We start from the raw sequence: 14,653 nt of genomic DNA, 5'->3' as shown, positions 1-14,653 counted from the left end.
AAAATCAAACACAAAACATATGATTTCTCTCAAACGTGTATGCAGAATTTTGTCCGATTGTTTTATTTTTTGAACAATGCTAAATAAAAGTAGGAAAACTGTGTCATAAGCCGAATTGTTCATAATGATAAAAGCAAATGAACAATAGTCGTTGTGAATATGTTCGGGCGAGGAGATCATGTCTCTCTCAACCTCTCCCAAGACTATTTATTCGACCGTAAACGGCCTTTTAACTTAAAAAGGGTGAGTACCCCATTTTTTTACCGAAATATTTCCTTTACAGTTACGATTACTTTGTAGCAATGGAACCAGCTTTCGAAATGCCAAAAAAGCACCGCTTACATGGCCGCACTAGTATTCATAATCACCATATTTTACGTTATTTCGATCGACACCAAGGGTGCGATTATATCAAGACAAAAAACTGAGAAAACTAGCGAGAAATCAACTTTAACTCACATCGGTAACAATCCAAGGGAAGTAATCGAAAATGGAGCGGAGAACAACAATGAAAACCAAGTATTAGAGGAGCCAGATGGAGCTCAAGTTAACAGTAAGGTTGATAGTAATCAGGTGGTGGAACCACCGAAAGATATCATAACATTTCCAGGTATTTATTAAAAAAAAACCAGGGATGTTTGATTTATAACTATTCTTTTAGAAGCAAACACTTCACGTCAGAAATCGATTAAAAAAGCCTTCCAACATGCGTGGAAGGGTTACAAACAGTTTGCCTGGGGACACGATCATCTCAAACCGATTTCAGAAGGATACCATGACTGGTTTGGACTAGGCTTAACCATTGTTGATTCGTTGGATACCATGTACATGATGGGATTAAAAGAAGGTTTGAAACTCTAATTTTTGTGTATTCAGATGAGATAAAAAAAATTAATCAATATTTTTATTGTGTTTTAGAGTATACAGAAGCTAGGAATTGGGTGGATAAGCATTTAAATTTTGACATTAATAGGGATGTGAATTTGTTTGAGGTTACAATAAGGGTTTTAGGCGGATTACTCAGTATTTACCACTTTACTAAAGACGATATGTTTCTGAAAAAAGCGGTAAGTATATTGAATATACAGGGTGTGTCAGAAATAAGTGCAAATATTTTGAAGTGAGTATATTTGGACCCTGTTTTTTAATTTATTTTAAAAATGGTAAAAAGAAAATATGTTTCTTTTGACCAGATCTACTTTGACTAGATGTTTTAAGGAGTGAAAACATCTGCATTTATTTCTGGGACACAAAACATGACTTAAAATTGTGTATATAATGTTTATCTTGTTCTAGACTGATTTAGCTGATAGATTGCTTCCATGTTTTGACACTGAGTCTGGTATTCCTCTGTCAGATGTCAATTTATTCACAAGGAAAGCTCACGCACCTAAATGGTCTCCTGATAGTAGTACTTCCGAAGTAACAACTATACAATTGGAGTTTAGATACTTAAGTTGGATAACTAACAATCCTAAATATGAGGTAATCACTTATGTATATACTGTTCTCCATTCACGCAGTTGTGCAGCTCTGAACTGTTCAAGCACGCGATACTCTCACTCCATTCAATTGAGTCATAAGAGAAAAAAGCAAGAATTGACAACTTGGAGTAATTTTAATATTAATTGGTGACTGAACACTGCATTCACCAAATAATAGAATCATATCAATTCTCTCTGATGTAGAATAAGTTTGCAGTTTCGGCAAATTTCTGTTTTTTTTTTGTTTTACCTCAAACAAAATGATTACTAGTTGTTAAAGTTGGAATAATTAGACAGCTATGTTAAAGTAACGTCAGACATATCACAGCCACCTAGATTTTATTAAATAATAAGATCTACTCAGATCAATCATGTAAATGAAAATATCTAGGAAAATCTTTGTTTGAGGGTTAGGCAACCTTAATAGTATTTTGAGGAGACATGAATTCTGCATTGAATATTGGAATAATATACTGGGTGTTTCATGTAAAATAAAAGAGTAACATGCTTTTAAAGGTGACCAATGTTCAATATTAATTTTGTCTCACCCTGTATAAGTTTTTGGAACAAGTTTTAATTTGATTTAAAGTACAATAGTTAATTTAACTAGATATTAGGCTATACCGGGTAAATTCCAATTTAGGTAGCTTTTATTGTAATTTAAAAATTGTTCTTTTTTTCTAGAAAATGCTAAATATGTCAAAAACCTTACATTTTAGTCATATACTTCTCTAATGAAACTCACCTTTATTTTTCTCCCAGACTCCGAAAATCAATTAATATATAGGGTGTTCCATTACAAAAAACACAATTTTGATATGTAACTTATTTTGGAGACACCCTGTAGAACTCTCTATACAGGGTGGTCCATCGAAAACGTTCCGCAAGGCATAACGGCTAGGGTATTCTTTTTTTGAAAAAATCCCAAAACACTTCAATTTTGTTTGTGAGGGGGACAACTTTTGCCCCAAAAATGATTGCGAAATCTTCACAAAATTGCAAGCGACGATCAAAATCGTCTTTGTTGCGTTCTTGTACCAACTGAATTTTGTACGGGTGGAACTTTTTAATAGCGTTTTTTTTTAATATCTTTTGGACACTTGTACGATTCAGGCCGGTCTCATTGGCTAATTTTCTTATACTCAGCGTACTATCCATGGCAACTTGGATTTTCCCTCTGCCTCTTTTTATTCATAACGGAACCAGTTTCGCGAAAGTTTGCTACTAACTCGCGAACAATTTTGCCATAAAGGTGGTTGTCAGGATGGCGTTCATTGAATATCTGGCCAACCCGATTGCCACATTCATTATTTTTAAAATCAAGTTCGATTATACTCTGTTTTTTTTTCTCAGGTAAGATTTCGACAGACGATGACAGAAGAAAAGCAGATGACGTCCCATACCAATCTACTTATTTTACTAAAAAAAGTTTCTAATAATTTTTAAGTTATCTATGGATGGATTTAAATATAAATCCGTCATGCGTCGTGTCTTGTTTTTAACCAGTTTTATTGGTTTATACTGCAGATTTTTAGAGCAATAAACACTACTATTTAATAACAAATTTTATTGAACAATAACACAAGTAAGGATAAAAATACATAATGTCTTATACTAAAATTCATTTTTCATGATAATGAACATGGAAATTAAAAGTGCACTTGTTGTTCTTAGAAATCTGTAATCCTTCCCAGGGATTTACAGATTTTATAGAAGAAGATGATGCTACTGAAGAATGGCAAATATTTGTATCCACTAAAGACACATTATTTTTTGGAGCTATCATGATTTGTTATTTTCATTCTTTTGGAAACTGATTTTTCTATGTAAGTTTCTGCCACTGTTGAAGACTCCCATCCTCCTAGCTCCTTTAGCGATAGTAAATCACCACCATTTTCGGCGAGCATGGTTGCTGATGATCTACGAAATGAATGCCCTGTATAACGTTCTGGATTCTCCAAGTTCAAAATTTTGCAATTTTCTGCGGTACGCTCCCGATGGTATGTATACCGACGATTTGCTTAACACACTTGCCTTTCTTGTAACCAATGAAAAAATTGGGATTGTCAAAGTTACGAGGACGCAGGTTGATGTATTTTTGTATAAACCATAGGCATCAAACGGAAGGCCCGTTTTGGAATAAGAAATTTCTATCTTTCTTATTTTTAGTATTTCTTAATGAGACAAGAATATTTTTCTCCGAATCTTCGAAATCATCAACTGTGAGTGACCAAAGCTCGCTGCGCCTACAAGCTCCAAGAATACCAAGCACCAATACAATTTTTTGAGTAACCAGGTGTAATCATCGGCATCCAGTAGAAAATTATTTATGTCATTCTCCGACAGAACTTTGGCTTTTTTGGTGAATAACCTTCGTTTTGCGCCTCAGAAACATGAACAGTTTACCAAATCTATGAACAAATATAATTTAGATGAGTATGATTAAATATCGAAGAATATAATGGCTTTTACCTTGATATGTCGATGTTTTCATATACTCTCAGTTTTATAAAGCTTCAAACATGGATATCTTTGTCCACATGATGTAGGAGAATACATTTCAGACATTCTTTTAGCATAAGCCAGCAATACCGCTTCATTTACGCTGTTTATACTTCTATCCTGCCGCCACTTCAAAAAATTGTCATATTCCTGCTGATATCTCTCTCTGGTTATAGTCGGAAGTATAATTTTGAGTAGCCGCAGCCGCTTCCTCCTGTATTTCCAACGGAATTTCTCGCGACATCTCGCTATGGTCTATTTTCCCAATTTTTGAAAAGTCCAACTGACAATAAATAGTCATTGTTGCAGGTGACACACGTTACGATTACCTTAGAAACTTAACGGCCGCCGGCCGTTATGATAACGTCCGGCGGACGTTATATGCATCTTTTCCATTCTGATTTTGCTTATGTTATAATAATATAACAATATAGTATGACGAAAAAAAATTTAACGATATTGAGAAGAACTTCAACGCATAATTCACAGAACAGCTATCTAGCAACTACCGCACCTGATCGTTCAACCTTGTGGCAAGTGAAAAAACGCGTAAACATCTAGAAATAATAAGAAAAAACAGCAAATTGGTCGAAGGAATTTATCCTTATCATTTACTCTGATAAATGTTTAAATAAACTTTTCAAATTTCAATCCTTCATATTTTTTTAATGACTCGACCGATCTTCAAAAACGAAGCCGGAAAGTATAGAGAATAGAAAGCCCTTTTCATTGCGGTACCACTGGACCCCCCTTTCCATTTGAAAAAAATTGGGGGATGACACCCCCGCTTAGAGGGTTAAAGATTTTGCAATCATTTTTGGGGCAAAAGTTGTCTCCCTCACAAACAAAATTGACGTGTTTTTGAATTTTCTGAAAAATAAATTACCCTGGCCGTTATGCCTTGCGGAACGTTTTCGATGGGCCACCCTGTATTTTTAAAAAGTGCTCTGAATTAACCTACATATGCTCACAAAATTTCATTTCAATACAAACTGTCGTTCTCCTTGGAGCCTTCGCGGCGTATGAGAGGCGCCACACTCAACACTGTATGTTGTAAATAACTGACTTCTATTTCTTAGAACGTGGTCTCCAGAGTGTCCGAAATAGTTCACAAACTAGAAAAAACCGATGGTTTAGTTCCTATTTTCATCAATGCAAACACTGGCCAGTTTAGGGCATACGCCACCATCACACTGGGCGCTAGAGGCGATAGTTACTACGAATATTTACTCAAACAATGGCTGCAAACGGAAAAATCAGTAGAATAGTAAGCCCAGTGATATATTTAAATTAATAACTATCTTTTTAATGGTAAATTTTTAGTTTAAAAAATGACTATGTAGAGGCTATTGAGGGTGTCTCGAAACATTTGGTGAAACGCACAGTTCCTAACGGGTTCCTATTCGTAGGGGAGCTCCTGGGGGGCTCCAAAGACTTGAAACCAAAGATGGACCATTTGACTTGCTATCTTCCAGGAACTTTAGCTTTAGGTGGGTATATTTTGAGTTATTCTTTTACTACCCTGTATGAGGAAGGATTTGAAATGCGTTATGAGACCCTTTCTACGGGATGTCCCAAAGGATAGTTCGATTCCTATCTTCCTGCACTGTCAGTTTTTTTACGTCATCTGGGGACCGAGTTGAAGTTGGCGCTAGAGATTTTAGACAGTGACAGTTATTTTTGCATTTGATGGACGAGCGCACAGTGCGCTGGAAGATAAATTTAGCGGGACAAAAGCGTTTGGTTAGAAATAAGCCAAAAAATGTGTACTGTAAAAATAAATAGTAGACATTCCAATTGATATAAAAATGCATGAATATTCTTGGTATTTCGATACATTTTTATCAACCAAATTTGGTGGTTTTCTGCTCAGCAAGGCAGAGATCATACGAAAACAAAATATTTACAAATGCTTATACATTTTATTCCAAAGCCAAATTATGTTGAAGATTGCCAAAGGTATGTACTTTTCTACTGTACATATATTATTTGTTAAAATCCTTCATGCCTTTGTTCTGCAGATATCAAACTTTCACTTTTTTTCAAATATCGATATATTGAATGATGTAGATCTTTTGAGTTACCAATAGTTACCAACACAGGTAGTCACAGTCACAAGGAGTTCAAGCTTAACAGGTGAATGCCCAAAAAGATTCATTTCAATCGGATAGTATAAAAACAAAACAACTCCATCAAAAGACACTGAGTTTAAAAAATTGTCTTAGATACTTACTATATTATGAATTTACAATTACGAGTGTTAAAATTAAAATTAAAATATCTATCTTATTTATTATTTTCAAAATAAAATATATTTTTTTAAAATAAATTATAGAGGGTGTCACAAGATTACAAATTAATTAAAAAAAAACTGCTAAAGAGTTTTTTGATATCATAATTTTATGTATTTGGCAATAGTTTACAATACGGTTTTTGTGTGTCATGTACGAATAATATCATAGTTTTATTATCTTGTATTTATTTATTAATAAATTAAGTTGTTAATAAATAAATAAATTTAACCATATAGTTGCTATATATTAGACCATTTGCTACGTTCTTAGATATTAAGTCCCAAACATTGCTCTTGAGATTTTGTCCCGCTAGAATAACCATCCGCCGCACTGTGGAGCGCTGGTCAGCGCGTGACGTAGCATTCCACGGCGACTACGACAGCGGCGATTTGACGCGATCGAACAGTCCTTTAGAATATATACAGTCCTTGGGGATGTCCTACAAAAAAATTCTTTTTTTCTAGGTGTGCACAATGGCTTGTCAAACTCTCACATGAAGCTAGCCGAAGAACTAATGACCACTTGCTACCAAACCTATGCTCAGCAACCTACCTTCCTAGCTCCAGAAATTACCTATTTCAATATACAGGTTAATTACATTTTTTTAGAATTTTATTTTTTTAAATATGGTGGTTTCTAGGGTGAAAATTCCAATGACATGTACGTGAAAGCCAACGATGCTCATAATTTACTGAGGCCAGAGTTTTTGGAGAGTTTGTGGTACATGTACCAGTTTACTGGCAATGTAACATATCAGGAATGGGGTTGGCAGATATTCCAGGTATGGTAAATCCTCTAATTCTAAGGATGTATTCCGTTGCAAAACCAGGCGAACCAGACCGGTAAACTACGGTAAAGAGCGGTTCCTGAAAAACATCGGTTTGCTTTGAATAAGAAGACTAAGGAAGGAACATATCAAAAATCTTAGGTACACCGCGATGGGCCTCAAATATGGCCGACTTAAATTCCGGTTTATCAGTGTCGTTCTAATTTTATTTAAAAAATGTAAAACTATGATGTAGGGTAGACGTGGGGTAGACTCAATAATTTGTTGTTTTATTTTACGTTGTGAATAAATGTTGGTAGTTATTAAAATTGTTATAAAAATATATAATTCTAATAAAAATAGATAAGTTATAATAAGTATTTATTAACACAAACATCCGATACGCTACTGAAGCAGGTAAGTCAAATTAACGTATCTAAATTCTTTGACATCTAATCTTTGACAAGTAATAAATAAAAGCTAAAATGCAAGAAAAATATATAATTTAGTTAATTTAAGTGAATTTCATAAATGATCGGTTTACTACACGTATGTATATTATATAGTCACTTACTAGCGAAAAGGTGTTCCATTATTTCACTCAATTTTTGCCGAGATCTACCGCACGCTACACAACCAACTATTTTAGAGTCTTTTCGATAAATCGCGATAGTGTCACTGTTAATTTAAGTTCTGCCACAATTTCCATCTAGATTTACTACCTTTATACAACTATCAGTAGTAGAATAAATAATAAATAACATAAAATATGCTCCGTAAAGACTGACAAATCCACAAAATTTCAAATCAAATTCAAATGTGTCAAATGAATCGTCAAACAGAACTGTCAAGGATCCCCACCCTAGAGAGCTTTTATGGTGGCTTTTCCGCCCACCATGCATGAATACATGGATAGCATTATGCTCCTTCCTTAGTCTTCTTATTCAAAGTGTGAAACGAATAACTTTGAATTTGACAGTTCCCGCGGGCTTTTCTAGTGTTAATTTTATTAGGTTAGCAACTTACGGGCCATGCTGCTGCAATGCCGTCTCTAATAGAACAGCCTCGGAGCGAGATTTCTGACGTCACGCTAGTTAGATACTCCGAATTAATAAATATTTTGTAGAATACATGGAAAACATAATTATTCCTCGTATTTTTGGTTTGTATTTTAAAAATGATATAGTTTACATGAATCAACCATACTTTGCAAATAAACTATGAACCATACTGAAAGCGAAATTTAAATTCCAGTTAGTCAGCCTGGCGCCGAATATGTCCATGGCTGGCAACAATTAATTTAATAATCGCGCCCTTGATGATGTAACTAACAGTTTATTTGGTATCGAATATAGTTACTTACCTAGTTAAGATTACCTGGTTACCTAGCCTACTACGCCACTGATTTTATTCAATTCCATTTGATTTTCTTTTCAGGGATTCGAGAATTACACGAAAGTAATCAACGGCTACACATCGATAGGCAACGTGAAGAACACGGGCAACGTCAGGCCCAAGGACATGATGGAGTCGTTTTTCCTGAGCGAAACTTTGAAGTATTTGTACTTGCTGTTCAGTGAGGATCCAAAGATGCTGGATTTAGATAGATACGTGGTAAATACAGAGGCACACCCTTTTCCCATAGGCAAAGCCAATATCTAAGTGTTTTTTATTTTTTAATTAAAATATAGAAAAATTTCGTCCATATATATGATCGCGAACTAGAAAAAAATATAAAATAAATTTTTATTTTGCGATAAATATATTAGTCACGTGACATAATATTATTAGATTGAAGTTACTTTAAAAATACGGTATGATCGAGAAAAAAAACGGCGTCAAAGACGGCTGGGGAATGGCAATTGGCAATCGATGATAATTTTGTCGAGGTCAATCTTTAAATTGACATAAAACTTGTCAAAAATTAACGCACCATTAAAAAGTAAACAAGATTACAGGTCTAGGACTTGACCTCGCCAAAATTATCATCGATCGTCATTCTCCAGCCGTCTTTGACGCCGTTTTTTTTTCGATTTTCGAAAATTCTGTATGACCAAAAAAATATTCGAAGGTAAGTGCTGATATATGACTTTTATTTATATACCGGGTGCTTCTAAAAAGTGACTCACCCCTATAACTTTTTTATTTTTTTCAGTTAAAAAAACGAGATTTGGTATGTTAGTATATGACATAAATTAGGATTGATTGACGTATTCAATTGTCTTTCAACTTTCGATTTTTAAATGGCACCCTCGGTATTTTTTTACTTTATTCAATAGAAAATAACACTCTGGATAGAAAGACATGGCATATGTCAACTTTTAAAAAAAAAGATGAAAGAAAATTTGACTCGAAATACCAAGTGTGTGGTATCAAATTATTCGTAAAAAAATGCTTTTTCCCAATATGCTAATGAGCCACCCTCGTTCCATTTGAAAAAATTGAGATATGATTAAAAATACGATTTGAGCAATTTCTAACTGACCAGGACAACACACTAAAAATATTAGACGATCAAATCTATTTTTCCAAGGCTACTTGATTAAGAATTAGTGTTTTTAACATAGCCATGGCACTCTAGATTGAATTTTAAATACAATTTTTTATTAAGCGAGAATGTCAAAAGTTGACATATGATATGTCATTCTATTCAGAATGTCATTTTCTATCGGATAAAGTAAAAAAATACCGACGGTAGTCATTTCCGGTGAAACAGGAAGTGACCATAACAATTGAATACGTCAATCAATCCTAATTTATGTCATCTACTAACATACCAAATCTCGTTTTTTTATCTGAAAAAAATAAAAAAGTTATAGGGGTGAGCCACTTTTAAGATGCACCCCGTATATTATTTATATTTTTATTTATTATAAAAACAAACAACAGAGTTGTTTGGTTCAAACTCTTTTGTCTCTATTGTTGATATCCTGGACTATGACAACTAATATTTTAATTTCTTCTTTTTTTTTCGAAAAAAAAACGGTGTCATAGTAGCCTTCGAAATATCAATCGGTTATATTTTTGTTTTTAATAAATGTAAACAGTTTCGAAGTATTCTTTACTAGACAGATCTGAATATCATTTGAAGGGCTACTGTGGCGCCGTTTTTTTTCTTTTGGAAGTTATTTTTTATATTTAGTAGTTTTAATGTTTGACAAGGCCGTGACATAACTTCGTCTATATCATTGTCAGGTTATTTCTAAGCCTAACACGACGTCTTTTTATTTCTTGTTATACTATAGTAAAACAGTATTATGTATTCTGATTTAACCATTGTTTACGTAAGCTTAAATTTAAAAGTTATTTTAGCACAAACCAATATCTTTTTGGTCATAGTATATTTTTATTGGTATACATAAAAACATTTTTTTTTTCGAAAAATTATACAATTTTTTAATTCATTTTGATATTTTTTATTTACGTTAGATCTTATTATTATTAGCCAAGGGAAAATCTGTGATATGATATAAATATACAGAGTGTACCGAGATTTATATAAGATAATGATTGGGTCCATCAGATTTTTAAAGTAACTTTAATGTAATCTTATTGAATTGTATGGTAATCGTAGGGTTGTTCTAAGGTTTTAGTGGTGTTAGATCTAGTCAAAATATGAGACTTTTTAGAATTACCATTGATGGAGTATTTTTTTTTGCTTACTACATACATTACTATACACGTAGAGCAAATATTATGGCGTAAAATATTCAGTGTATGTACATGGTTTGTTATTATGGGATTTTTAGATCGAATTTATCAAAAAGAGTGATTATAGTGGAATATTTTCATAACAGATTATTTTTGAGTCACTCAGTAAATTATACGTTGATTCTCATTTAGGAAATATAGAGTCTCGATAGTAAAGTAACGTAATCATACTCAAAAATACGTTTTTTAATCATAGAATATGTCAAAAAATACTCATTGGAAATACACATTGAAATTAAAGATAGTTTTAATTACATTTATTATTTTTTTTACTGTTTTTTTTTTCGAATACAAATCTATACCGGGCGAGTCAAAGATAAAGTTCATTATCTCGTTTGTTTTGAGAGTTACGAAAAAATGTTAAATATAGAAAAGTTTTAGGGAATGTTAAGATACACAATTCAAAATTAGCTTTCAGTATACAGGGTGCTTCAAAGAAGTGTGGTAGATATAAAATGTTTGTTTTAAAAATAGTGTTATTATTAGTGTTCTTCTACACTTTCCAGTTTTGTGTTATTAGAATGTCTTTTTTGTCTACTACTTCGTTTGTACATTACTTTAGTCTTTGCTAAATTCATTTTAAGACCTACTTGAAACCCCTACATGAAAAACATATTTGAGTTAGGCGATACAGGGTGTTCAAAATAAATTTATCAATTTAGCCTGTAAATTAATAAATAAATCATGAAAATCAAAAGTGAAAACGAACATGAGCTTTCTTAGAATCTCTTTGACTCACCCTGTATAAATAAATGCGCAATGAGACTCTTAAAAACTCGAATTTAACTAATCTGTCCCATCATGTTTTATTTTTAATGCATTTCAATACTCATTTTTATCTCACATTTGTATTTTTTTTATTTTTAGCATATTAACATGTAGGTAGGTGTTAACAACTAGTAAATTTTTGTAATAATATTAAGGAAATTTTACGTTAATCAGCTATAATGAAAGATGTAAATATGTCTCTTATATTAAGGGGAAATATAAAGAAATTATATTGTTGGTTTTTCGTATTATTATGCTCGTAAATTATACGGTAATTTTGTAATTATCTAAATTTAACAAATATCCGGCATCATCGTTTCATATTAACTTTTTTATTTCATTTTTAAGTATTATTTTTTACATACACTCATTTTTTAATCTTTTTTAAACCATATATTTATAAACCAGGTGATGAAATTATACATGTATAGTTTTAAACTAATATAAAATACAATATGATCGAAAAAAAAACGGCGTCAGCGATAGCTATGAAATAAAGGTCGCTGTCATTTTATATGTAAAATTATATGGGGAATGTCATCGATCGTCATTTCTAAACCAACTGGAAGAGTTTTTTTTTCGATTATACCGTACATAGATAAGATTCTTTTGGAGTTAATGTTATTTGTTTATGTTGTTTTATCTTTGGTAGCGAATAAAAATTTATAAAAATTTGAACTGGTTTTTATTTATTACCTGTTTTACTAAACCAAGACGTCTTTAAAACTAATTTACTGATATACTGAGTGACAAAAAAGGGAGAACACCTCTATATATATTTATAAGATTTTAATATTTTTTTGGTGTACAGGGTGGTCGAAATTGGTCTGTTTTAACAGGGAAAACCTATTTCCTGACCAGATAGAGCAAAACCGACATAGATGTCATGGACTCGATTTCTGAGAAACGTTTAATGGCGTAAACTGCCTGTTGATATTTTCACTGCCAACTGAGATACGGGGTCTTTTTGAATTTTTTACCATTTTGAAAATTGCCCATAACTTTTTTATTTTGCGGAATAAAAAAATTCTATAAAAACGTTATCAAGGCACTTTTTTAGGCACAATCCAGTGGCGTAGTTTTTTGTCAGAAATAATAAAAAATATAATTTTTTAAATGGAAATCGTAGTTGGGTGTGAACTTAAAAAAATGCTGGCGTTTTACCCTTTCCAATGATCTAAAGTTATGGACATCTATTTCTAAGAATGAGAGAAATATTAGGTTTTTGATCTTTATATCGAAGCGGTCCTTGATTTTATGGTGACCTATTTGCCTAATTATTTTTTATCACAATTTAATATTCTATATTATTATTTATCTGCATAATTAAAGACTTTTGAAAAGGTAAATTAACATTCTATATTAGTATTAGTAATTACAATTGAAATCGATACAATAAACAAAGAATAAAACTAAAAATAAAGTATTTTTTGGGTGACTAATATAGCAAAATAAAAACACTAAATCACCACAACACACCAAAACACTTTTACTTTTACACTGGACGCGCGTTTCGCTAACCATGTTGTTAGCATCATCAGCAGATGATTATAAACTGTTGAGTTTATAATCATCTGCTGATGATGCTAACATGGTTAGCGAAACGCGCGTCCAGTGTAAAAGTAAAAGTGTTTTGGTGTATTGTGGTGATTTAGTGTTTTTATTTTGCTGTTTAACACCAAAGGTTCCAACCCTCAACTGTAATTGACTAATATAGTTTTCTATATTAGAATTTTCTATATTATAAAAAATCATCAAAGATGTTCAAACTGAGCACCCCCTTGTTGAATACACAATAAACATCTTTTGCGCACAGAGTTAGAACAATTTATTAGGCGAATTGGTGTAATAAGTCCAAAAGCTTGCCTAGTAGCCTTCTGTAATTCTACGCTCGTCCCAATGGTTCTTCCCCTATACAGGGTGTTTCAAAACAAATGCGAAAAACTTCAGGGGGCGATTCCTTGTTCAAAATAAATGGTAGTTTGCTTCATAAACGTTGGGTCAAAAGTCAACCATTAGGGAGATATCGCGGTACAAAGATGGCGGAAAAATAATGTTTTTATTTTTTATCTTGAAAACGAAAAGAGATAGTCTAATGAAATTTTATGGGAGCATTACTATTACGAAAACACACTTTCTGGTAATTTTTTCGCTTTTTTAAAATGAGTGGAAGGGGTTGAAATAAACTACCCTTATCATTCTTGTTAACGAAATTTAAAGAAAAATCTTATCAAACACATGCAAAAAAATTAATTTGGGTAGCTTGGTTTATTTAGAAACTTTTTTATCTCTTGTGTTTCTTTGATAAAACTCGCCGATTTGAAATTAAAAAATAACATGTAAAGCACTACATGTCAGGATCAAAAACATTTTTAGATAAAGAATCTAGTGATAATAACGATAATAATAAGAATCTAGATAATAACGTATTGCAGTAGAGTAATGTCAATAAAATAATATTAGAAACATCCTAAAAAGTGACAGCGGCCGACTAGATTTTTTCCTAAAAAAATTAGAGCAGCCCACTAGATTCTTTATCTAAAAATGTAATGCTTTACATTTTATTTTTTAATTTCAAATCGGTGAGTTCTATCAAAAAAACACAAGAGATAAAAAAGTTTCTAAACAAACTAAACTATCCAAATTAATTTTTTTGCATGTGTTTGATAAGCTTTTTTTTTAATTTCGTTAACGAGAATGATAGGGGTAGTTTATTTCAACACCTTCCACTCATTTTAAAAAAGTGAGAAAATTACCAGAAAGTATGTTTTCATAACAGTAATGCTTCCATAAAATTTCATTAGTCTATCGTTTTTCGTTTTCAAGATAAAGAATAAAAACATTATTTTTCCGCCATCTTTGTACCGCTATATCTCCCTAATGGTTGACTTTTGACCCAACGTTTATAAAGCAAACTACCCTTTATTTTGAACAAGGAATCACCCCCTGAAGTTTTTCGCATTTGTTTTGAAACACCCTGTATATAAGGCCCTTTAATTTCCCCCATAAAAAAAGTCGAAAGGAGTTATACATCACAGGACCTAGCAGGCCTAGATATGGGATCCCTTGTTCCAATCCAATTCTCTCGAAATTGTCCATTTAATAATGCAGTTGTTACCCTGGCTTTT

General features: G+C 32.4%; 1 protein-coding gene across 1 annotated transcript; it reads left to right on the top strand.

Moving 5' to 3' along the window:
* The first annotated feature begins 9 nt into the window (after positions 1-9).
* Positions 10-9,202, top strand: LOC115890163 (endoplasmic reticulum mannosyl-oligosaccharide 1,2-alpha-mannosidase). The gene is made up of 10 exons (XM_030910325.1): positions 10-243; positions 301-610; positions 662-847; positions 919-1,067; positions 1,297-1,485; positions 5,066-5,253; positions 5,310-5,476; positions 6,745-6,869; positions 6,921-7,061; positions 8,484-9,202. Exons 1-10 carry the CDS (start codon positions 160-162, stop codon positions 8,706-8,708), a joined length of 1,764 nt encoding a protein of 587 aa, XP_030766185.1. The 5' UTR covers positions 10-159; the 3' UTR covers positions 8,709-9,202.
* The last annotated feature ends 5,451 nt before the right edge of the window (positions 9,203-14,653 follow it).

This window comes from Sitophilus oryzae, unplaced genomic scaffold (genome assembly GCF_002938485.1).
Source record: "Sitophilus oryzae breed Bouriz unplaced genomic scaffold, Soryzae_2.0 scaffold_85_pilon_pilon, whole genome shotgun sequence".
In the NCBI taxonomy this organism is placed as follows: domain Eukaryota; kingdom Metazoa; phylum Arthropoda; class Insecta; order Coleoptera; family Curculionidae; genus Sitophilus; species Sitophilus oryzae.
This window is presented reverse-complemented; position numbering and strand designations above follow the sequence as displayed.